General features: G+C 43.1%; 2 protein-coding genes across 2 annotated transcripts in view; both read left to right on the top strand.

Annotated features, from left to right (window-relative positions):
• The window catches only part of srrm4 (serine/arginine repetitive matrix 4), a 70,271-nt gene extending 56,911 nt beyond the window's left edge, over positions 1-13,360 (top strand). Inside the window, exons 8-13 of the mRNA XM_042102075.1 lie at positions 5,701-5,860; positions 8,656-8,933; positions 9,282-9,431; positions 9,806-9,892; positions 10,383-10,526; positions 10,984-13,360. Of these exons, the coding sequence (XP_041958009.1) occupies positions 5,701-5,860; positions 8,656-8,933; positions 9,282-9,431; positions 9,806-9,892; positions 10,383-10,526; positions 10,984-11,320 (1,156 nt within the window). The 3' untranslated portion in view covers positions 11,321-13,360. The remainder of the gene's footprint in view (positions 1-5,700; positions 5,861-8,655; positions 8,934-9,281; positions 9,432-9,805; positions 9,893-10,382; positions 10,527-10,983) is intronic.
• A 1,944-nt stretch (positions 13,361-15,304) lies between these two features.
• On the top strand, positions 15,305-22,551 carry hspb8 (heat shock protein b8). The gene is made up of 3 exons (XM_042101684.1): positions 15,305-15,982; positions 17,911-17,974; positions 21,329-22,551. Exons 1-3 carry the CDS (start codon positions 15,601-15,603, stop codon positions 21,525-21,527), a joined length of 645 nt encoding a protein of 214 aa, XP_041957618.1. The 5' UTR covers positions 15,305-15,600; the 3' UTR covers positions 21,528-22,551.
• Positions 22,552-22,626: the final 75 nt, after the last annotated feature.

The following is a 22,626-nucleotide window of genomic DNA, read 5'->3' as shown; positions in this document are numbered from 1 at the left end:
TTGAGATCATTTAAGCCAGAGAGCTGATTGCCTATGTATCCTGGTCTGATCTCTCCATTATGTGCTGGATTTCCCAGGGTTATGTGGCTGAGGAAATCATTATGGAGACGGGGGACACGGGATGGATAGCATCTCAAGCGGCGCAACCTAGAGCCAAAGCTACGAGAACGCAGAACGCGGGGACAACTTAGTCATTTCCAATCCTCAGGGTTGTCCTTACCCCCCAGCAAACAATTGCAAATTAAATCGCCCTTTTCTATCCACGCTCGCATGCGTCCTCACAACACGGAAAGCAATCTCTCTCTGGTCGGTGGGTGGGAGCCAGTCGGGCTGACTGTTTCTGGCCAAAGGTGAGGCCAGGGGAGGGGGCTTGGCGCTGATTTCTTGAGACTTGTTGCGCAGGCAGGCAGATCTCGGATGTTTTCTTCCTCTCCCACAAAATCACAACGGAGTGCGGGTAAAGATGCCGTACTTACTCCCTTTACCAGGCTTAGATCCACAGGCTCTTGGCGTACCCGCGTTGGTGCTTGATGCTTGCTACACCAAGGCTTGGCAGGGAGAATGTTTGAACCCTCTCCCATATCCTGGGGCAGGTGGCTCCTCTCTTTCCCCCTTCCCACTGCTGGATTTGGGCCTCTCTCTGATTTCACCCCTCCTCCATCCCTGCCCTGCTCTGAAGAGGGTGCCAGATGGCCTTTCACTAGGTGTCAAATGGTGCCATGATCTCCACATTCCTCTGCTACTCTGCTTCCTCTTCTTGGCTTTCTGCTATCATGGTTCTGGATTCATTCTACCAGTATACATTAGTGTATATTATGGATTATTATATAATGCAATATATAATATTTCACTTTGTGACATTCCATTTATTTTCTGCTGTGTGGTTTTCGTCACATCCTGATCCTAGATTCATACTAGAATGTATGAAATGAATGAAACTAGAGTGTATAAAATATAGAGAAATATGAAATACATATACAAATCTTTGGCGACTTCAATCACACAACACTGGATTCCACACTCACAAATTTCTACCAGTTTGTTGACTGCCCTACAAGGAAAAACAGGACAATAGACCTCATGTATGCAAACGTGAAGGATGCATACAGTGCAAACCCCCTTCCCCCACTGGGAAAGTCAGACCACAACCTCATTCATCTCCAGCCAATGTACAAGCCCAAAGTACAGAGGCTACCAGTTGCCAAACGCAACTTCAGAAAGTTGACACCTGAAGCGGATGAGGCTCTGAGAGACTGCTTCGAGTGCACTGACTGGAGTGTGTTACAGAATGGAGAGGACAGTGCACAACTGACTACCTGAACTTCTGTATGGACATTGTTGTTCCCACCAGAACTGTAAGCTGCTTTCCCAACAACAAGCCTTGGATAACCAACAATGTCAAGACCCTTCTTAACAGGAAAAAGATGGCGTTCAGAGAGGGGGACATGGCAGAGCTGAGGCGCGTGCAAGGGGAACTCAAATTCAAGCTGAAGGAGGCTAAGGAGGACTACAGAAGGAAAGTGGAACAGAAGTTGCAGGAAAACAACATGAAGGAGGCATGGGATGGCATGAAGATTTACTGGCCTGAAGAAGAGCAGCAGCTCTGTGGAGGACCTGGACTGGGCGAACCAGTTAAACCACTTCTACAACAGGTTTGACTGCCCTGCTCCAGCTCCAATGGCGGTGGTCTGTCCACCACCCCCAGCTGACTCAGACATGGCTCTTGTTTGCATGCCTGCCCTACCTCCCAGCCTCCCAGTCTCTCCAGCTCTGCATCCCGGTGACACCCAACGACCTAAGCCACCATCACCTCACGCCCTGCCTGTTGAGGTGCCCACGACTCTGGCAGCCTTGACAGGGACATCAAGGAGGTGGTAATCCCCCAGCCCCCACTCCCACACCCCCTTAATACCAGTGCAACACTCACCTCCATCATCACAGGCTATCGTACCCCCACCATCACTGGATATCGCCCCCCTCCCCCACATGGCGATCACGAACAATGAGGTGACAACGACCTCAGTCAACAGCCATCAGACACACAGATCCCAGATGCACCCCTCCTCCCCTCCCCTTACACCCCCCATCATCACAACAGATCAAGTGAGAGCTCAACTAAGGGGCCGTTTACATGACGTCGGTTTTTGTGAAACCGGTGAGGTTTTGCTAACGGTTACGCCTTGCGTGTACACGACGCCGGCAGTTTAGGAGACTGAAACCGATAGCTTTTGAAACGGCTTCCGAAGTGGGAACTTTTGAAACCGCTGGCTAACTTTCGCCGTGTAGACGCCTGTAGGTGCGAAGCCGGCAACTTTATGATGACATAGCCCCATCTCTCAACTCAGCCACGGCACTCGACCTGACATGCTGCTTGTCAAAACAAACCAAACCATTTATTTATCATATTAAAATGTTTTTCTTTCCCCTGTCATGATTTATGTGCACAATGTAGCCTATCAGCCTTTAGTGGCTAAGTTAGAAGCACACGTTAGCTTAAACAAAGTCCTTTTAGGCAAGTCCCTCCACTCGGCGGCCATATACCAACGTTTTATGGGCACTCATCGGGCACAGTCTTTGGGTCGAACTGCGCGTGCGCAAGGCTTCACGACACCAATCTTGCTCCAGCGGCGAGATCACAACACATGATTGGCACGATGTCTTCACAACACACCATATGATTGGCTCAATGTATTCACAACACACCATATTATTGGCTCAATGTATTCACATGTCGACGTTTTGCCGAGGAAGGAGTGGGATATGTGTAGACAACGGCCATATTGGCGTGACAAACTAGCCCCATGCATTTCTATGGAGTATTTTTTGAGTGATGTGTCTCCACATTAGAAAGTCTCTGGCTTAACTTAGTTAAACATTAGCTTACTGCATGTTAGTGTTCTCTCCAGTGGTGCTCAGACCTAATGCAATGCATAGGCTAAGCATTTGAAATTTCACATAGCAGTCACATACCTTGAAAATTAACTTTATTAGTTTTACAGTTGAATTGAAAACCGAATTGTCTGTAGTCTCCTTATTTCATGCGACTGCTTAACCAGAGCCCTTATTAGACATTCTCTGGCTTAACAAACTGTTTCAACAATGTTTTCTTCTACGCAATTCACGCAAAATTATCGTGAAGCTTCTGCACAGCGGCGCCATCGACTGGTCTGGCATATACACTACAGCACATTTAGCCGGTTACACCTCTGTGTGTACATGCAAGGTTTTGTCTTGCCGGTGTCGTTAAAGGTGTGAAAGCGGTAAGAGAAAATTCACCTGGCGGTTTTGTGTAAACGACCCCTAAAGAAAATGCACATCAATAAAGCAGCGGGGCCTGACAGACTGTGTCCAAGGCTACTCAAGGCCTGTGCTGCTGAACTGGGGGAGCCACTGAAGCACATCTTCAGTTTGAATCTACGCCTTGGAGAAGTTCCAACACTGTGGAAGACATCATGTCTCACCCCTGTCCCTAAGAAGCCACACCCTAGTGAGCTTAATGACTATGACTAATCACATGTGATGAAAACAATGGAGCGACTGGTCTTAGGTATGCTCAGACCCCAGGTATGCCATGCACTAGACCCGTTACAGTTTGCATACCAGGAGAAAGTGGGCGTGGACGATGCCATCACTTATCTTCTACACAGGACACATTCTCAACTAGACAAGGGGAAAAGTGCTGTGAGAATCATGTTCTTTGATTTCTCAAGTGCTTTTAACACCATCCAACCCCTCAGACTGGGAGACAAGCTCTTGCAGATGGGTGTGGACAGATTACCTGACCGAGCGACCACAGTTCGTCAGACTGAAGAACTGTCTCTCTGACACTGTGATCAGCAGCACCGGAGCACCACAGGGAACTGTGCTCTCTCCAGTCCTGTTCACCCTGTACACATCTGACTTCTGCTACAACACCGAGTCATGCCACATGCAGAAGTTTTCTGACGATACTGCAATTGTGGGGTGTATCAGGAACGGGCAGGAGGAGGAGTACAGGAGCCTGGTGGAAGACTTTGTGCAATGGTGCAAACTCAATCATCTTCAACTCAACACTTCAAAGACCAAGGAGATGGTGGTGGATTTCCGCAGGTCTAAGCCCACTCTGCTACCAGTCCCCATTGATGGGGTCAATGTGGAGGTGGTAAGCACCTACAAGTATCTGGGTCTCCACCTGGACAATAAACTGGACTGGTCAGCTAACACTGATGCACTCTACAAGAAAGGGCAGAGCAGGCTGTACTTCCTGAGGAGGCTGCGGTCCTTCAATGTGTGCAGCAAGCTCCTCAGGATGTTCTACCAGTCTGTTGTTGCCAGCGTCCTCTTCTATGCAGTAGTATGCTGGGGAGGAAGCACAAGGAAGAAGGATGCTGGGCGACTTGACAGGCTGGTAAGGAAAGCTGGCTCTGTAGTGGGAGCTGAACTGGAGTGCATCACTTAAATATCTGACAAAAGGACCCTGAACAAACTGATCAACATCTTGGACAATGAGTGTCACCCACTCCACAGCACTATTGTTAAGCAGAAGAGCCTGATCAGCTGGAGACTTCGCTCACTGCCTTGCACAACAGACAGACTGAGGAAGTCATTTGTCCCCAGGGCCATTGAACTGTTCAATGCTTCACTTAAGGAAAGAGTAGAGATAGACTTCTCTGCATAGTCTGTCTGCCTCTTCACCCCCTCCATGTTTGGATACTGTCTGTCCACTAGCCACTTTTTACCACTGTCTTTCTGCCTCACTGTTTGCGTGCTATATTAGCACATTAGCACATATACATAACCCCTCCCTCCATGCCACAGCCGAACTGTGGCCACACTTATACCTTTTCGTAAAATAGTTATATATATAGATATATAGATATATAGACTTTATTCTTGCACTGTTGCACTGTTGGACTTACTCATTTGCACTATCACCATGACACTCACTCACACAGAGCACCTTACCTTACCTTACTATGCACAGAGAATCAGGCTCAGTCCCTGCCTCAGTCATTGCAAGTGCCTCTTGATTGATTAATCACCACTATGTGGATACTGTTTTTAGAATTGATTTAGATTAAGTGTTAGTATAATTTGTATTTTAGTATATTTAGAATATTCTTTATCTTATACTGTCCTTATTGCTTAGTTGTGTTTTTATATTATATACTTTTAATTACTTTTTCTGCTGTTAGTGAATGTGTATGTGTTGTCTGTATGCTACTGAGACCTTGAATTTCCCCTGGGGATCAATAAAGTATCTATCTATCTATCTATCTATCTATCTATCTATCTATCATTTAACTTTATGACATTCTATTTCACCTGCAGGGAAAATAGGCAAAATCATTTTTGCTGTGACATTCTTCAACATGCCAACTCAGAGTACTATATCATGTTAGTTTGATTTGAGGGCATTCTGAATAATTTAAACACAAGTGACGTACAAGGATTCAACAATTGATATTGTCTTGATGAAATCATTTTTGTAATGAAATGTAAGGGGGAGTAATGTAATGTTTAGCTTTCCAGTGAGGCAGCTTGCTGCAATATTTGACTTCACAAACAATTACAAAACAACAACACATGCACTAAATAAATAAATAAGAACACTCATATAATATCTCTTACAAAACAACCCTACTGCATGCTGGGTAACTCTCTACCCAGTGACTGGGTAAGTCACTAATCCAACCAACTGTCCTTTGACTGTGTCTCCAGGCAACATCTCCACGCATCAGATCCATTCCAGCCAAATCCAGTAGGCCTGGGGGATGCCCGCCATCTGGACGCTGACCAAAGAGCTTTAGACTGGGGGACAGCAGTCAAGTTAGCCAGTAAAACGCCCCCACATTTCAGCTGCAGTGCCCCGGACAGCACCGTAAGTGTCACTGACTGCCGGCCAAATGGCTCACCTCTGGAACACTGGTCAAGGCCAAGGAAAACAGACGGGAAAGACACAGAGGGACAGAGAGATGGAGAGACGAGAGGGGAGGGAGAACGAGAGAGAGACAGAGAGAGGGAGGAAGAGGAAGAGTGGTGACTTGACTTTGACACAAAGTGGCACTTACCTCAAATGGCTTTATCCAAACACATCCCTATTCAGTGATTGACCAATCACCTCAATATGCTGTAGGTAAAGTAAAATGGCTTTCCAAGATACATTTTTAACAACACTTTTGTACAACATCTAAAAATACATCACACACACACACACACACACACACACACACACACACACAACCAGTGTGGTCGGAGAGGGTAGAGATATAGGCTGACAACATGCGAGGCATAAAGGAACAAAAGTTTAGTATGAGCTAAATGGAATGCAACGTTTCTTTTAAATGATGTGGTCATTTTGTGGTCATAGTGTCCATTTAGCTCAGCAGTCTAGTCAGCTGTCGTGACATTACCTCTTTATTTTACTCTTCATGTTATCTCAATATTACCATATATCAACATCAGCAACATTTTTCAGATGAATTGCATTTCTATAGATCGATGGTCAGTGACAGACATTGATTTTTAATTAAGGCCTCACGTACTTCTGTGTGATAATAATTTTGTGAAATAATCCTTTTTAATGAAAACTTATCTTAAGTCGCTGCTATACAATAACAGCTTTGGAAAAATACATTTTTAGTACATTCCCAACATCTGGAAAGTACAGGCAACACCTCCCCTTCCCCTCCCTTCCTCGCCAGAGCTGCTTCTCACAGTTGAAACTGTGTTTTTGTTAAGTCATTGTTTTGTGCTTGTTGAAGCGCGAAATACGTTTAATTTCTTTTGCGCAATCATTAAAGTATGCTAATTACATTCTCAGATGTTTTTAATCGGGACCTACAGCTGGTAATTGAAACGCAACAAACTGTACTTTGAAGCATTTCATGCATGCCCGTACCCATAAATATGGTGCTATCAACACCCCCCACTTCACCAGCCCCTGTCCCAGTAATCCCATCTGGTGGTCAAATGAAAGGGATTTTATTTTTTTCATAATTTGGATGTTTGAAATTAATTCAATGATGCGACACAGCAAATTCTCTGGACACTTAGAACCTGAAACCCTTAAATGCCTTCAGTTGCGGTGGCGGTATTAAACATCGGCATTATTTACACATTATTTAATCCAGCTGAAATTGGATGACTGCGTCTTTTGCAGCTGTTGAGTCAAGCAAATAATTTGAGGCAGGGACTATATGAGGTCCATGGAGCATTTGTGAGACTTGAACAACTCATTAATAAATGTACAGCATGCCCATGTTTTGATTCTGTGCACCAGTACATTGTCTACAAAGTAAAGATCTACAAAACGAAATAGGTGGGTATGGAGCTGTAATAAATACAGAAGTTTTGGTGTTTGTTTTCTCCCCCTCTTAAATACTGACCAATTATTTTATCTAGTAATTATTTTGTTATCACGATAAAGAGGTACTTGTTCCAGTAATCACAGACACACATAGTAAACACAAATGTCAAGAAGTGCTCAGAGTTTTCAAAGAGAAAGGGAGCTTGGTAAACATTTTTACAAGTTATACTCCTTGACAAAATCAGATGATAAAAGGAATCCCACCCCATTTAAATCAAAATCATAAAAAGAAAGACAAAACATGTTAACAAGACACTCAACAGGTTTGAAAGCATTTGTCCCTCACATATTGAATAAACTGTTAGGTTTCTGTTAGTCGTATGTTCCAAAACATTAGGTTTTGGACCATGATATATTTTTTTCATTCTCAGTTGAGTATAGTGGTGATGAGAAATAGTAGTAAGAGGTATGACAGAAATAGTTTAATTTACAGGAGTAGCATTTAAAGTCTTTTAGTTCACTAAAAAAGTCATTTTCCAGCATTTAGTCTTTAGTTAAAAAAAAACAAAAGTATATAAAGAAGAACGTTCCAAAGCTGGGCGGTGTGGCTCTGGGTGTGAAGAGAGGGATATTGTCTTTTTCTTGTAACCTACACGTCTGCTGAATCACTTATGTTGCCCGCTCTTCCTTTTTTCTTACACCTTACCTACTTAAGGAGGAAATCTTGATTGGTAAGTCGATGTCATCCGCAGACTTAGGGGATTGCTAAAGGTCGCTGGAGGATACTTAAGCTCTTCTTGCAGGGGGAAAAAGCTCAAAATGTCGTTTTTCTTTAGTTTCTTTCTCTCTGAAGGTTTCCTTAGTTAGAGTGAAGGAATATCTCTTTGTCTGCAGTCCTTATCATTTGTACACATACCCATTTTGTGATGTTTGGTCAACGTTCTTAAAAAGACTTAAATGGGCATTTTGTTACATTTGTTTCTCTCTTCCCTCTTTCAACATAAAGCAGTTTATAGTTTACACACTTTGTTTTCACTATATTGTTTTTCTATTGTTTGTTTTCTTTGTCGTTTCTATTAGTTATGATGTTTATTTTCAAATACTTTGAGTTTGAAACTTCTCTTTCTGTAGGATTATTTGTTTCCCGAAACTCTCCTAGTTTATTCGCATGCGACGATATTTGCATGAACTTTTTTTTTATCTCTCTTAAGTTTTCTGTCCGCTAAAAAAAATAAAATTTCTGTTATTTTGTAGGGAAATACGTGCCTTTTGTAGAGTACTCAAAGTGAATCAATGCAGGTAGCTGCTTAAACCTGTCACCAATGTTTCTTCAAATAAAGCAACATCCTCTCGTTGTCTGATTGCAGATTTCACAGTCAAAGCCTGGTGGTGAGGTTGTACACAAACGGAGCATCCTTGCTGATACGCTGTCCAATCAGAACAAAGGACCGCAGGATTACGACTCGGGCAATGACACATCCTCGCCACCGTCGTCTAAAACGGGCGTCTCGATGTCAAACGTCAGCAGGGTCAAGTCCACCCTGGGGCGTGTAGACGGGGACAGTGCGTCCGACTCGGGCAACTCGGTGACCAGCTATGTCTCGCTGTGCAAGCCAGTCGAGAGCACGTCCACCTCCTCCCTCAGGTGGGCTGAGCTGAGCTCACTCTCTCCTCTTTCATATTGTTCTTCTTTCCTTCTTTTGTATTTTCCCTTCTTTCCTTGACTTGTTTGTGATCAAGCGGCCTTTGTCAGAGGTCTCATGGGCATCTTTTTTTCTGATTTTTTTTATTTTCTTGTCCTTCCTTTTTCCTCTGTTCCCCTTTTGTTGTCTTGTCTGATATCAGTCAGAGATCTCATAGCTCATGAAACTTCTTCTCCTGTAGTAGTGTTGTATTATTGTGTTTTGTACACTATTTTATACTATTGTATTGTATAAAATGTTTTTTTGTCAGAGATATAATCTGAGTCATTCTCTCATGGCTCCCCTTCCAGACCCGGGGGGAGCTCTGCTGTGTGTAAGACTCCTCGGAGAGAGCGACGCAGGACCAGGACCTTGAGTAGCAGCAGGTCCCGGTCCTCGACCAGCTCCCGTTATTCAGATTCCTCCTACTCCCGAAGTCCGTCCAGATCGCCGGGGAGGAGGTGAGCTGTCCGTTTTTAGAGTTACATATTTCAATGTGTTATGTATAGATCAAATATTAACATTAAGTCTTGTCAATAATATTATGTTTCTTTTATGGACAATTGTCTTGTTCCTCTTTGCATATTTTTGCAACACAACCAACACAAATGGCTTGTACGGGAGGACCTACTCGGCAATAAAACCCATTCTGATGCTTAAGTTATCTAGAGTCATCTGCACACTCTCAAACATTTTTTTTACTCATTAATCTTCGAGCGAGTGTCTGTGTGCTGTGTGTATTTGTTGTTGTTACTGTTGCACAAATGTAAATTTGACAGCCTGAAAGAAAACCACCACACTCCTATATCATTACTAATGATTTGCGTGTCTCAAGGTCATACTCCCGATCTTCGGCTTACTCACTGGACTCCAGGGACGGGAGTGTGTGCAGTGATAAACTCTCCAAACACTCCCCCAGCAGGTGACTACAGCTAGTCTTACTGATTTGATGACTTGTCTCCTCAAGCATCTAATGAATGGAGTGTGGTGTGTGTGCGTGTGTGTGTGTGTGTGTGGGGGGGGGGGGGGGGGGGGATGGATGTATGTAGCACTACCAATAATACTCATTACAAAACAGTTTCACTTGTCAGACATCTCTGACATATAATGTTGTTAGTTAAGAAACCTTTTTCTTATAAAAAACAAAAATATCTGGAGCTTATCAATGTGTTATTTATATGCTAATGCATGTATTCAAGGTTTACAAAGTTTGGAATGGTATTTTAGAGTGTTGACGTCTTGGTACTTGGAGTGATATGATTTGATTTATCAAAGAACATATAATTAAATCCTATTTCAGCCTCATCATATGGTACTAATACAGATGTTGCGTGCATCAAATAATGCTAATACACCTGATATGCTACTTTTGGAGTATCATAGCATGTATTATTTTTCATTTTGCATAAAAGGGTTCGAGAGTGGAGCAAGGATCACAGTCCTAGTGAGAAGCAGTCGAAGCATGGCAAGAAAAGGCGTAGGAGAAAATCCTACTCCCCCATGCGAAAGAGGAGGAGAGATTCACCCAGTCACCTTGAAGCTCGAAGAATCACCAGGTGCATTTTCCACAACTCCTTTCTACTATTTTAATGACACTTTCCTGTGACAGAATCAGGCTTAACTGAAAATATATTAATTTATATGAAAAACTTCATGAAAGAAAATACAGTAAAGTAAAGCTGCTTAGCTATTCTAGCTAATATATTCTAGACTAATATTCTAAGCAACTGAAGCTAAAGAGTTCTTTAGTTACCATTCTACCATTCATGTCTGAAGAGAATATTACTTGACCAGACCATCCAATGTACTCTTTGGCACACAAATGTTAAAAAGCCTTGTTTAAAATGTTGAAGTCTTTATTCATAATGTAATTTTTAAAAACATGGACGATACATGTTAGAAAGTGAGCTGAGCAGCAAAGTTCTATTAATTACTTGCCGATCGTTTGACATTCATGTACTCATTAATCGATCGCTAACCGATTTGTCTATCCTCCATTCTGACCTCTGCCAGTGCCCGGAAGAGGCCCATTCCCTACTTCCGGCCCAGCCCCTCGTCTTGCAGTCGGGCCAGCAGCATATCCTCCTTGGGCAGCCTCTTCGGCATCATCCGCAGTGCCAGCAGGAGCCACAGTCGCAGTCGCAGTCGCAGCTGGAGTGGGAGCCGGAGTCGGAGCAGGAGCAGGAGCCGAAGTCACAGTGGCAGCTATTCTAGTTACCGTAGCTACAGCCGCAGCTCTTCATGGGACTCCACGTGTGGAGGTAGAAGCCGGAGCAGAACTCGGAGTCGGACCCGCAGCCGAAGCAGGAGCTACGACTCATTAGGAAGCTACAGCAGAGGTCGTCGTTAGAACCCACGGCAGGGCAGGGCTTCAACGCTAGAACCCATGGCAGGGGGAAGTCACTAAAAACCCCCTGCAGGTGTCCTCACTAGAACCCCGGCAGAACCTATGGAACGTTGTTAGAATGCTGGCGGCACTATTACAAAGCAGACAATTTTAGACAATGTTTTAAGAGTTATATTAGGTAGATTTTTTCATGGTGTTGCCTACTGTCTTATTTATAATTAATTTATTTGATTGGTTGGTTTATTTATTTGCTTTTTTTATTTATTGACTGTGTTTTCCTGGCCAAAAGCGCAGTTGCTCATGTATGAAGAGAGGTTCAGAAAGACAGACAGTGATGTTTTGCCAGATTAATTTCATTCGCTGCTTCTTCTCTTTGGCAGACATTTTTGGGAGGACGCTTCTGAGTTGCAATTTTATGCGTATTGTGAATTTTTTGTTATGTTTAGTATATTTTTCTATAACCTTCATTTTCAGGGATAGTGTCAGAGGCACTTGAGAAAAACCTGGGTGGGGGGGCAAAAAAAATACTGGCATGGTAATGGCTCCAATTTTAGCTTCTGACACCCAAATCACGTAGATGCCAGCTTTGAAAAATGATCAGTCTGCTGACCGTGCTGGTAAACACACACACACACACACACACACACACACACATAAATGCACAGATCAAATGTCAGACATATTTATCTCCCATGCAAGAGCACAACAATTCAAATGTCATCTGATATGATAATAGCTGATAGCCCACAATGAACGGGGTAAAAAGAAAAAAGAAAGCAGGAAAAACAAAAACATGTGAGCATCACACTGATGGAATCGCAGTGGGATCCATCCCATCTGTGCATGACACAATAGATTGATTAGGATGCATACTGATGCGTGCTCCCATGGAGATGAAAACCCGGTGGGCTTTGCCAGATAGCACCTGGTTCTGGAAACGATCCAGCTAGACATGGGCCAAATCTGGGCCAGAAAAGAGACAGAATTAGCGGGTTCCTGATACGGTTCTGTGTGAGCTGGCAATTCAGTGAGCTGGCAATTCAGAGAGCTGTTTTAGCGCCTGTTCATTAACAAATTAAATACTTCATGTTGTCATTATATATAAACGTTCATTATTTACATATGACCATAGATATGTACTCTGGGTCATCTGCTTTGGCTTGACAATGATGATAAGGCCCTGTGTTAGATCAGTGGTTATGGAGACCACAGAGACAGAGTTTTAATCTGTGAATAATTTTTTGGACCAATATATCTTGCTCTCCCGTCTACCATAGTAGCATAGTGATGTACTCTTCAGTGAACCTGCACTAATCTGGCCCTGATCAGGTCAGAGGTCACACCCTGGGTTCTAACTTCCCAGAGTTCACCCTGGGATCTAACCTCTATTGATGGGCAATGAGCAACGGGCAATGAGCAAAAGTGGACCAAAGCTAATTTGATAACGAAATGGTGGAATGATTTAATAATATTTAATATAATCTCATTTAATACAATGAGCAAGATCCTAAATGCAGACATCTGTAGATCAGAGATTCTCCACACAATAGCTTTAGTTCATGCACGACAAACTTTGCTTGTTTGGTTGTCACTCTGCTTGTTTTCTGTCAATGAAAATAGCCTCCCTGTCTGCTAAGGTGTTCCAAATGTCCATGTTGTGAACTCCCAGCAAAAAGTCTCCCACACTGACAGACTAATAAGCACTGAGTTGCAATCATGTCCAATGCACAGAAAGTAGGAGAGTATGAATGTGGATTTTCACACCAGTTGGCAGATATAATTATGCTTTGTGGCTGACAAGACCCAGCGCCACTGCAAGGGAATATACCATGGCACTTGGGTGACAGCTCAATATACAAATGACAAAAGCACTTTACAAGTTGCGTGAGCCATTTTTTGAGAGCCTCCTCTCTAGATTTGTGCAGGCTCTTTATTCAGATACATAAACCAGGACATCAAGTTAGGAGTATTTTATATTATTTATTGATTCATTATTATTGATTATTGATTTATTATTTATTCAGCCTGCAATTGATCCACTATTGCTTTTTTATTTTCATATCAATGTCATTTTTTTTTTACTTGTCACATTCATTTTATTTTTCCATTTTATTTATACTGTTTATAAACTGTACAGTTTCAGGGCAAAAGATAAATGTAATTTACATATCACATGCTATTGTTTCATCTCATGTATGCAGCCATTTCCTTGTCTTATGTAGTTCATCCAACATAACTCTTGTTTTTATACCTGATTTCACATGTTTATTAAAGACATTCACTGTTGGTCATTTTTGTTTTATTATGCAGAAATTCATCATGATTAATTCAGCCATTTAATATTTATGAACTGACATTTGGGCAAAAATGGTCAGTGGCAATGTTTTTTTCTTAAACATTATATGTAATTACATGCAATTATGTGCAAAACCGTAAAGTAACACCTCTGTTAAATGGAATTAATTTCTACATACCAAATGTAATGTCCGGGATCCAGCTTTTATATTTTTCTATGTACGTTACCTTTCAAAACCAATAATTAACTGTCATCAGACCACAATAAAAATGACACAAAATGAAGATAGGGCATGACTGATGTGGCTACCAAATCAGATAGCAGCATGTGGTCTGAATCTGGCATGGATCTGATAATCTGGACAGCAACTGGCAAGTCATAGTCAACAGAACATCTTTAAAAATGGATAAAAACAAATTATAATGCTTTGGTTGTTCCCTGAAGATGGATGATGGTTTGTGGTCGACTTATTGGGTCCATTAAATAATACAACAGCCCACAGTATGCAGATCAACATAGTGTTCTCTGTGTACTGCATAATGTTCATTTCTAGACAAAGTGATTGAGGACAACAAGAGAGACAAGAAGAATAGACAGAAAAATAACTATTTTACTTTTCTATGGAATTCCAAAGCCACCTTTCCACTCTGATAGCACTGTTTTCCCTTCTCAAACAGTTACAGGAATGAAAGTGTGTCAAAGTTGATGTTATCTGAGAATATGTATATAGAGTGGGTATATATATATATATGGAGGTGCTGTTTTATTGATTGTGTGTGAGGCATTTATGACATAGAATTTATAACCACAAGGATCCTGTTTCACATGGTTTATATTGATTTTGCTTTGTAAAATATGAGAGAACCATATATCAAAACAGACAAAAAATATGTAAGTGTTTGATTTCTCAAGTATGAAGAATGCAGATATCAGCCTCCAAGAAAAACAAAGGGGCAGAGTGCAAGACCTACAACAGATTCCAACAGTTTACAGCTTTGTGTATGAAAACAACACAAATACATTGCTCCTGGCCTGTGTGACAGTTTGACTGGATTTAGTTTAGGGACAGAAATTCCCTGTTACAGTCAATAAAATGTAATGCTCTGTAATGTAATTGATGTATTAGATAAATTTCACAAGATTAAAAATGATCAATATGTACTTCAACGAAACAGATCGAGTCTCTCTGTGTTGGTGGCTGACTTCAAATGTGAATGTCTTTTTCCATCATAGGCCTATCTGATTCATGCTGTCTTCCTATATAGCCTGTGAATATGGTTTCCAATCAAAGTTGTGCAACATAAGGTTGACCCCATATAGCCATTATCTTTATAGATGGGATATGATCACGAATTCCTCTTAGTTTGCTTCATGCATATTTTAGCGAATGGGCGCTAGGGGAATCATGTCGATTTGAAGCTGTAAACTTGTTATCACTGCGCGCTTACAGCACTAGCCGTGTTGTTTTATCCGAATGATGACATCATGTTGCCCCCATCACTGTAGCTAGGTTAAATGCCGCCGCCAGTATTGAGGTGGTGTGCTGTTTTCTATTAAAGAGAAAGTGAGTCATTGGGGGTAGTGCGAAGTGTAATTCAGCGTTGCTTTGGAAGTGACACATCGACCATGTCCAAACTTGGAAGGGGAGGGTCTTTGGTCAGCTGTTGTGTCGGGCACTTTCTGGACTTTGCTATGTATCATAGGGTGAACTCGAACTCGGGTGGATCTATAAAACAGCTTTGCTATTTACTGTTTCCAGTTATCTTTGGTCAGACGGAAACGGAGGTCAGTCTTCCCTTCAGAAAGTTTTTGGTAGTGAGACAAGTCTTTGAAGTTGTCAAGACCGGCTGAAAATCTTTTGATTTTTTTTTTATAAGGCGGTAATGATAAGAGCTCACTTACCTCTGGTTGCTGACAACGGATTATTTTCAACAGTTTATAAACCGAAACTTTGTTAAGATTCCCTTATTCTTCACGGCGGCGCACTATGGGCGATGGGGATTTCTACACGTTGGGGAGCAGGCAAAGGGGACCTAGGGATCCGTTCAGAGAGCAGTCTCTGGCGTCTCGCTTTATGGAGGACGACTTTGGAATTCCCTTCCCCGAAGACCTCTCAATGGACTGGCCTGGCTGGGCACGGCCGCGACTGAGTACCCGACTCAACGCTCCCTGGACGGGTGGCCTGCGCACGGCGGGGTTCCCCCGCACATCCATGGGGTCGCCTACGGTCTACAGCTCACGGTACAGCGAGCCCCGCAGCTCGCCGACGCCGAACCCCGACGAGCCCTGGAAAGTGTGCGTGAATGTGCATAGCTTCCAACCCGAGGAGCTAAACGTCAAAACTAAGGACGGTTTTGTAGAAGTGTCAGGTGAGCAGCCTCTAGAAAGACCCTGAAAATAACTCATACAAACTACATAATTTGTAATTAATAGCCGTTTTCATGTAGGTTTTAGCAGATTGAGGGAGATTATATTTGTATGAGAGTGGATGTACATGTAAGTGTGTGCGTGTGTGTGTGTGTGTGTGAGGGAGAGAGAGAGAGAATAAATGTGTGTGTGTGTGTGTGTGTGTGTGTGTTACTTCAAGCCTGGGATATGACTTGCACATTTCCCCAGCACGTGTAACTTAATGACAACTGCTTGGATGCCTCCAGCCTCACCCCACCAGCGCACCACAATTAGCCAAGGGCTGCTTTTCCATTTCACTGTGGCCTAGTAACGCAACAGCAATGCGTCAGGCCCACTGCGCGGGGAATAAACTAGGGAGACAAGTGATCTCTGATGTAAACAAAGTGTCACACACAAAAACAAAATCATTGTCATGTTGGTGAAAGCAACGGCGGTAGTTCCAGTGCAAAGCTAAGGGACGGGAGCACTAAAGAGGGAGGTGGGTAAAAGCATTGTAGTGCTGAGAAACCCTACTGGAGTAGGGGAACATGGGCCAGCCTGCCAGTGGGCTTTTTATAAGCACATAGCTGCTGGTATGCCAGCTGGATCACTCTGTCACAGAGGAGGAGGCCTAGAGATTGCTCACGTCACTCGACCCTGTTCTAAAAGCAGGCTCAGCAGCACTAGACACACACACACACACACACACACACACTGTTCATGGAATGCTGTATGAAGAGGTCCAGCAGCACGTTATGCTGAGGCGTTATAGTGCCTTTAAAAAAAGAGTGAAATGTCATGGCCGCCTCAGCTACTGCTCACACAAAGACTTCAACGGGAGTTTATCTCACCGGTGGGGTATGAAAATGGGGCCTCGGTGGGAAAGGAATGTGACATCTAGGCCTGAAGAGATTATGTACAGATAACAGGTGACTCGGTAACAGATCTGGCTTGGATCTGACCCATATCCAGAATCCACAGTGGGAGAATGGGAGACAGAGAGTGTGAGAGAAAGCGAGAGAGAGAGAGAGTCATTAATACTGTATCTTACAAAATGTAATACGTACACTCTTCATAGTTTGAAACGTGTATCTTTGGTAACAATGGCTTCATTAATTAATGCCAGTAGAGCTTTGTTTTATTTTATTTGAGACAGATTGAGAGTTTAGGAAAAGAGAGAGAGAGAGAGAGAGAGAGATTAGGAAAAGAGGGTGAGTGAGGAACAGAGGGAGAGTGAAAGGATGAGCGAGGGACGGGTCATTGTCCCTTTTGTCCTCGCTCTTCTAGCAAGTTCCACAGGTGAAGAAGTCACACTGGGGGTGTAGAATTGCACATAACTCGCTGGGGGCCCGGGCGCCCGGGGTGTGGCGCCACTGACATTTAGTGGCTGAATGCAGCTGCCCAGTTAAGTCCCAAACAGGACCTTGAGAATTGGCCCAGACTCTGGATATTTCCAGCGCCCAGAGTTACGCCTCCGCCTTACGATCACATATCAGCTCTTCCCTGTAGCACGATGTTAATATTTCAGTGTGTTTATCTACTGTAGCACTGTAACTAAGACTACTTGGTGCACAATCTATGGTAGTTATCCTTAATGTACAAGTAAGCTGGCAGATCATCAGAACTGGAATTAGAGTTGTGTTTTATCGGCAAGTCTGTTGACGCACACAAGGAATTTGGTTCTGCCTGCTTGTGCCTCTCAGTACAGAAAACAATACCGTATACACAGTATACAATGCAGTACAACATAGACAGTACACAATATAGAGACAATGTCCTTTGAGTGTTTTGAGAAATCTAAAGCGAGCCAAAGAGTCTATTCTGTATTCAGACTCTACAGGAGTTGTCCTTGAGGTAAGAGGTAGATCTGTGTCTGTGTTGTTTGGTGACATTGTTCCTTCATTTACAGGGAAACATGAAGAGAAGCAAGACGAGGGAGGCATCGTGACTAAAAACTTCACAAAGAAAATTCAGTGAGTATCATGAAAGCCTTTAAACAAGTGAAATATCTTCCATGTTTTTCATTTGTCCTGGTAGGCTATAGTGGAACTAATCTCTCCTTGACGTGAAGGAAGAGTTTGGTGCTGTAAATAGTATTGTGAACACATTAAATACATTTCAACGCAGTCATCTTTCATGAGTATTCTGGAATGTTTCACTTTAGTGATTCAAACAGAAAGAGAGAGACTAAAGAGTTTAAGTGAATATGTGCATACTAAACTATACAGATAATTTTTATGGATGTTTTACACCTACTTTTAAAAGGCAGGCTTGTCAGCATTCATTAAACACCCACACACACACACACACACACACACACACACACACACACACACACACACACACACACAGGCACACACACACGCACTGACTGTGCTGTAAGACACGACTCAAACACGAGTGGAATGATTGCAATCCGTCTGTGTTTACCCTCTCTCTTCTCATGGAGCCCCAAACTGGGCAGGGGCTCGTCGCGTCGTTTTTTCCATATCAACTCTATTCCTGTAATTGGACCATGGGACTTCAAACAGGCCTGTTTATCAGCACTTCTGCCTTCCGGGATCATCACATCAATGTGGCTAATTTCCTGTCTGGTAATTAGCGGTTAGCTGGCCCCAACCGCTGGCGCTCTCTTTACTATCGCTGCCCGGCCCTATATTTGGAGTCCTTCAGATGATACTGTCTTCGTTTTGGGGGGAAATTAAACTTGAAGCAAAAGACAGATGGAATTATAAATAACTGTCCTCAATACACAAATCCTACGACTGAGGAAATGCTGCAAAGGACATATTAGACATTAGGCTAGTGGATGTTAGGATTACTGCTGAGTGAATGCCCAAGTCTTGGTTGCCAAGATTTCCAGGCTACTTGTGGAATGCGTTGTCATATTGCGCAGTTGTCTCTTAGTCATTCCAGTGAGACATGGTTTAAATTCTGAGACATTTGAGTGAAATTTAGAGTGACATTTGTAATTAGGCTACTGTCCTGTGCTTCTTTATAAAGATCCCTGCCTTGTTCTGTTCTTTTCATTTGGCTCCATGGGAAGATCCAAGAAAAGAACCCAAGGAACGTTTAAGACAGAGACAGAGCAGACCTGAGAGTTTTTCTCATTTTTTTTCTCTGTCAGGCCTGCATTCTCCAGTCTCCCTCAGAAGCATATTGGAAGGCTGTTGGCAGTCACCCACAATCAATGTGAGATATAGACTGGGGAAAAAAAACTTTGCTGGAGGTAAACAAAATCCAGAGCTGGATAGATAAGGCCCCTGAGATGCCCCTGACATAATAAGTTGGCCGAGCAATTTGACTTTGCCGAGAGTGATGATTTTGCCATACAGCAGTCGGCTCTCAGTTGACCCCCTGTTGATTCGGAGAGCAACCCCTGGGATTCGTTGTTATTTTGAAGCACTTGTGATTACTGTGACGATGTGTGCCCTATACATGATGACTCTTGAAATGGCCAGTCGTGGTCCTTCAGAGGGACAGTAGCATAGCCATGCTAATTGAATGCAGCCTGGGCACAAAGTGGACTGTGGCCCCTGAGGTTTATATAAGCACCATGGCCACTTGGCAGCTTTTACGGAAAACCCCAGTCGGGCTATATTTGGCTATGGTGCTTAATGAAACCCAGAGTCTGTCTGTCTCTCTCTCTCTCCCTCTCTCTCTTACTCTCTCTTACTCTCTCTGTCATGTTCTCTCTTGCTCTCTCTCTCTTGGTGTCTCTCTGTTATGCTCTTGCTCTTTCTCTGTCTCTCTATGCCTCTGTAGCCTTCTCTCAACTCTCTCTCTCACTTTGAAAGTGGAACATTTTTAACCTAGTTAATGCTTTGAAATGCTCACATAAGGAAAAAGACAAGGTTTCACCCAAGGACTGAGGGTATTTTGCAGTCATGTTATTAGAAAGCTGAAAATGCCTGAATGCATAAACACACAGTTTCCTGAAACTCCTCTCTGGCTATTATTGTTTCTCGCTTTAATCCGATCAATTACCTCCACGGCCCTACGAGGGCTATTTTCCCCTTTATTTTCCCCTTTTCCCTTCCCTTCATCTGGGTGTAGCTGATGCAGGGCTCATCCCACCCTATACATGTCATCTGGGTGTAGCTGATGCAGGGCTCATCCCACCCTATACATGTCATCTGGGTGTAACTGATGCAAATATGTCCATAAAAGCAAAAAGAAAAGCTAAAAAAACAACGGGGGGCTAACTCTGTAATCTGTCATGAAAACAGGTCGTAGCCGGCCTGCCTTCCTGGTGAGCTGATTACACAGAGTGAGTGCACAGATGGAACATTTTGTGTGATAAACTTAGAGTCAGGTGATGATTTGTAATAATTGGAAAACAGCCCTTGTTTCTCAGAATTGCACCTGCAGCACTCTCCGTCTCCATCTGACTCTCATCTCATCACCCCCCCCTTTCTCCTCTATCTCCTCTCTCTCTCCCTCTCCTCTCTCCCTCTCTCTCTCTCTCTCTCTCTCTCTCTCTCTCACACACACACTTCACTCAAAAAGTATCCGCAGTGGCAAACATTTAAATGAAAACCAAGAAATGCATTAAGAAGCATCTTGCCATGCCGTGGTGCTTTGGGGGTTGAAATTTTGCCGAGGAAAGCAAACACAACCAAACTTTCCCTCACTGCTGTACAGTATATGGTTTTCTTGGAGAGTTTATGCTCTTGTCTTTTGGGCTGTATAGTCTTTTGCCCTCTCTCCAAACAGATCAACTACCATCATTCATAACTATAACTTAACTAAAACTCTATTTCAATAATATAATCCATTGTGTGTTTAAAAGAGCCAGTGTTGAATACACTAAATATTCAATAACTCTAAAGTTACTGAAAAAAGCTGTAATTTCAAGTCTGTAGGTCTATCTATCTATCTATATCTATCTATAAATTAAGTTACATCACTGTATGAAATAAGTCATTTTGTAAAATAATACTGCTATTTACACCCAAAAAGCATACACTCTAGTTTTCGCTTGGATGTAGTCTGAATTGCTCCACACCCAATCCCATTACAATGAGATCATTGGAGTCATTCTGATCTGTTTGGCCTGGAGGCTGAGGGGCTGACCCTTGTGCTTGCCCCTGTGGCTTGGCTTTTTACTGCGAGTCCAATTTCCCCCTCTCTTATTGCTGTTGTCTTAGCGGGGATGTCAGCCCCTTTTTGTCTGTTGATTTTTTTATCTAGGCAGTGCACAGCATAAGTGCACTGTCACTCTTGGCAGGTTGCCTGGCAGCTCTAAATGTGTTTCCTCTCATCTCTCGTCTGCATGTGTGTGTGTGTGTGTGTGTGTGTGTTTTATTTTTTTTCCAATTCCGCAGGATCCCGGCAGATGTTGACCCTCTCACAGTGTTCGCCTCACTCTCCCCCGAGGGGGTGCTCATCATCGAGGCGCGCCAGACGCCACCATATTACCTCTACAGCAGTGAGATGCCCAGGGACGAGCCCATGGCGGGGTCGGCAGCGGCGCCGATGGCAGCTGAAGCAGAACCCAAACCCCAGGAGGCCACCGTAGCGTAACTCGCCAAACATCACCGTGCCCCCGTGCAGTATTAAAGGCCATCCAGCTAATCCAATAGATGTTTTTCCCTCCCTCCCTCCCTCCCTTCCATCTCTCTCTCTCTCTTAGTCTGTCGTTTCCCCTTTGGCTGGGGGTTAGTCCCTCTGCGTGAGGTGAATGGCTGTCTTATGAGCTCTGTGCCCGAGTACCTTACACACAACCTTTTGATCCTCGCCGAAGAAGTCGCATAGCCTCAAGCCCACTTATGTCTGGATTGGATTGGCGCTATAGGTTTTCCCTTTTTTTTAGTTTACCAACTGGGTATTTTGACTTCTGACATACGCTTTTTAGACGTTTTTAAACATCAAATGGGCTTCATTATGAGGTGGACTGAAAGAAACATGGGTTCTGAAACATACAGTGAAATATTACATTACTTGTGGGATGTGTTATATGTGACTCTACGGCGAAACCAGTCCAAACGGTCAATGTTTCAAATGGAGTTATTGTGTTTTCATGAAAGACCATAACACAAACCTTCAAATGACACTATCTGGTGTGACACTACAGTATCTGGCCCTCTGTTTGGAGGAGCTGTACCAAGGATTACGTGTCAGTGGACTTGCATTCGCTGTCAGGCACTTCATGTCATGTCTGTTGCCATTATGTGTTACAACAGAATTTTTAATGTTGCTACCATGGGCGGTTTTGATCAGTTTGTCAAGTGCAAATAAAGTGTTGTTGCGCTTAAGTCTAATCTAAGTCTATACTAATTTGACCTATTAGCTAGCCTATAACATTAAAAGTCACACCGTAAGAACACCGTAAACCTAATGATAGCATAAAAAAAGCATCATGACACCATCTCAAAAAAATTCTACATATCCTAAAACAGCAACATGCGATATCAGACTGGTTTTCTGTGGAGAGTCACATATAGTCATTGGGGTTCCTTCAGAACTAGTAGGTTGTATGTGTCACTGTTAGGGTCTACTATCACTGGTGCTCACAAAGGTTTGTTGTGGGCACAGAAAATACTTTTGAGGGACAAAAAAACAAAGATAAAGAAAAGCAAAGCAAAAAGGGCTGTTTGTCAAAGTGTCAGGGTCTGAGGCCGAC

Source organism: Alosa sapidissima, chromosome 8 (assembly GCF_018492685.1).
Source record: "Alosa sapidissima isolate fAloSap1 chromosome 8, fAloSap1.pri, whole genome shotgun sequence".
Taxonomy (NCBI): domain Eukaryota; kingdom Metazoa; phylum Chordata; class Actinopteri; order Clupeiformes; family Clupeidae; genus Alosa; species Alosa sapidissima.
The sequence above is the reverse complement of the archived record's forward strand: the minus strand, read 5'-3'. Positions and strand labels throughout refer to the sequence as shown.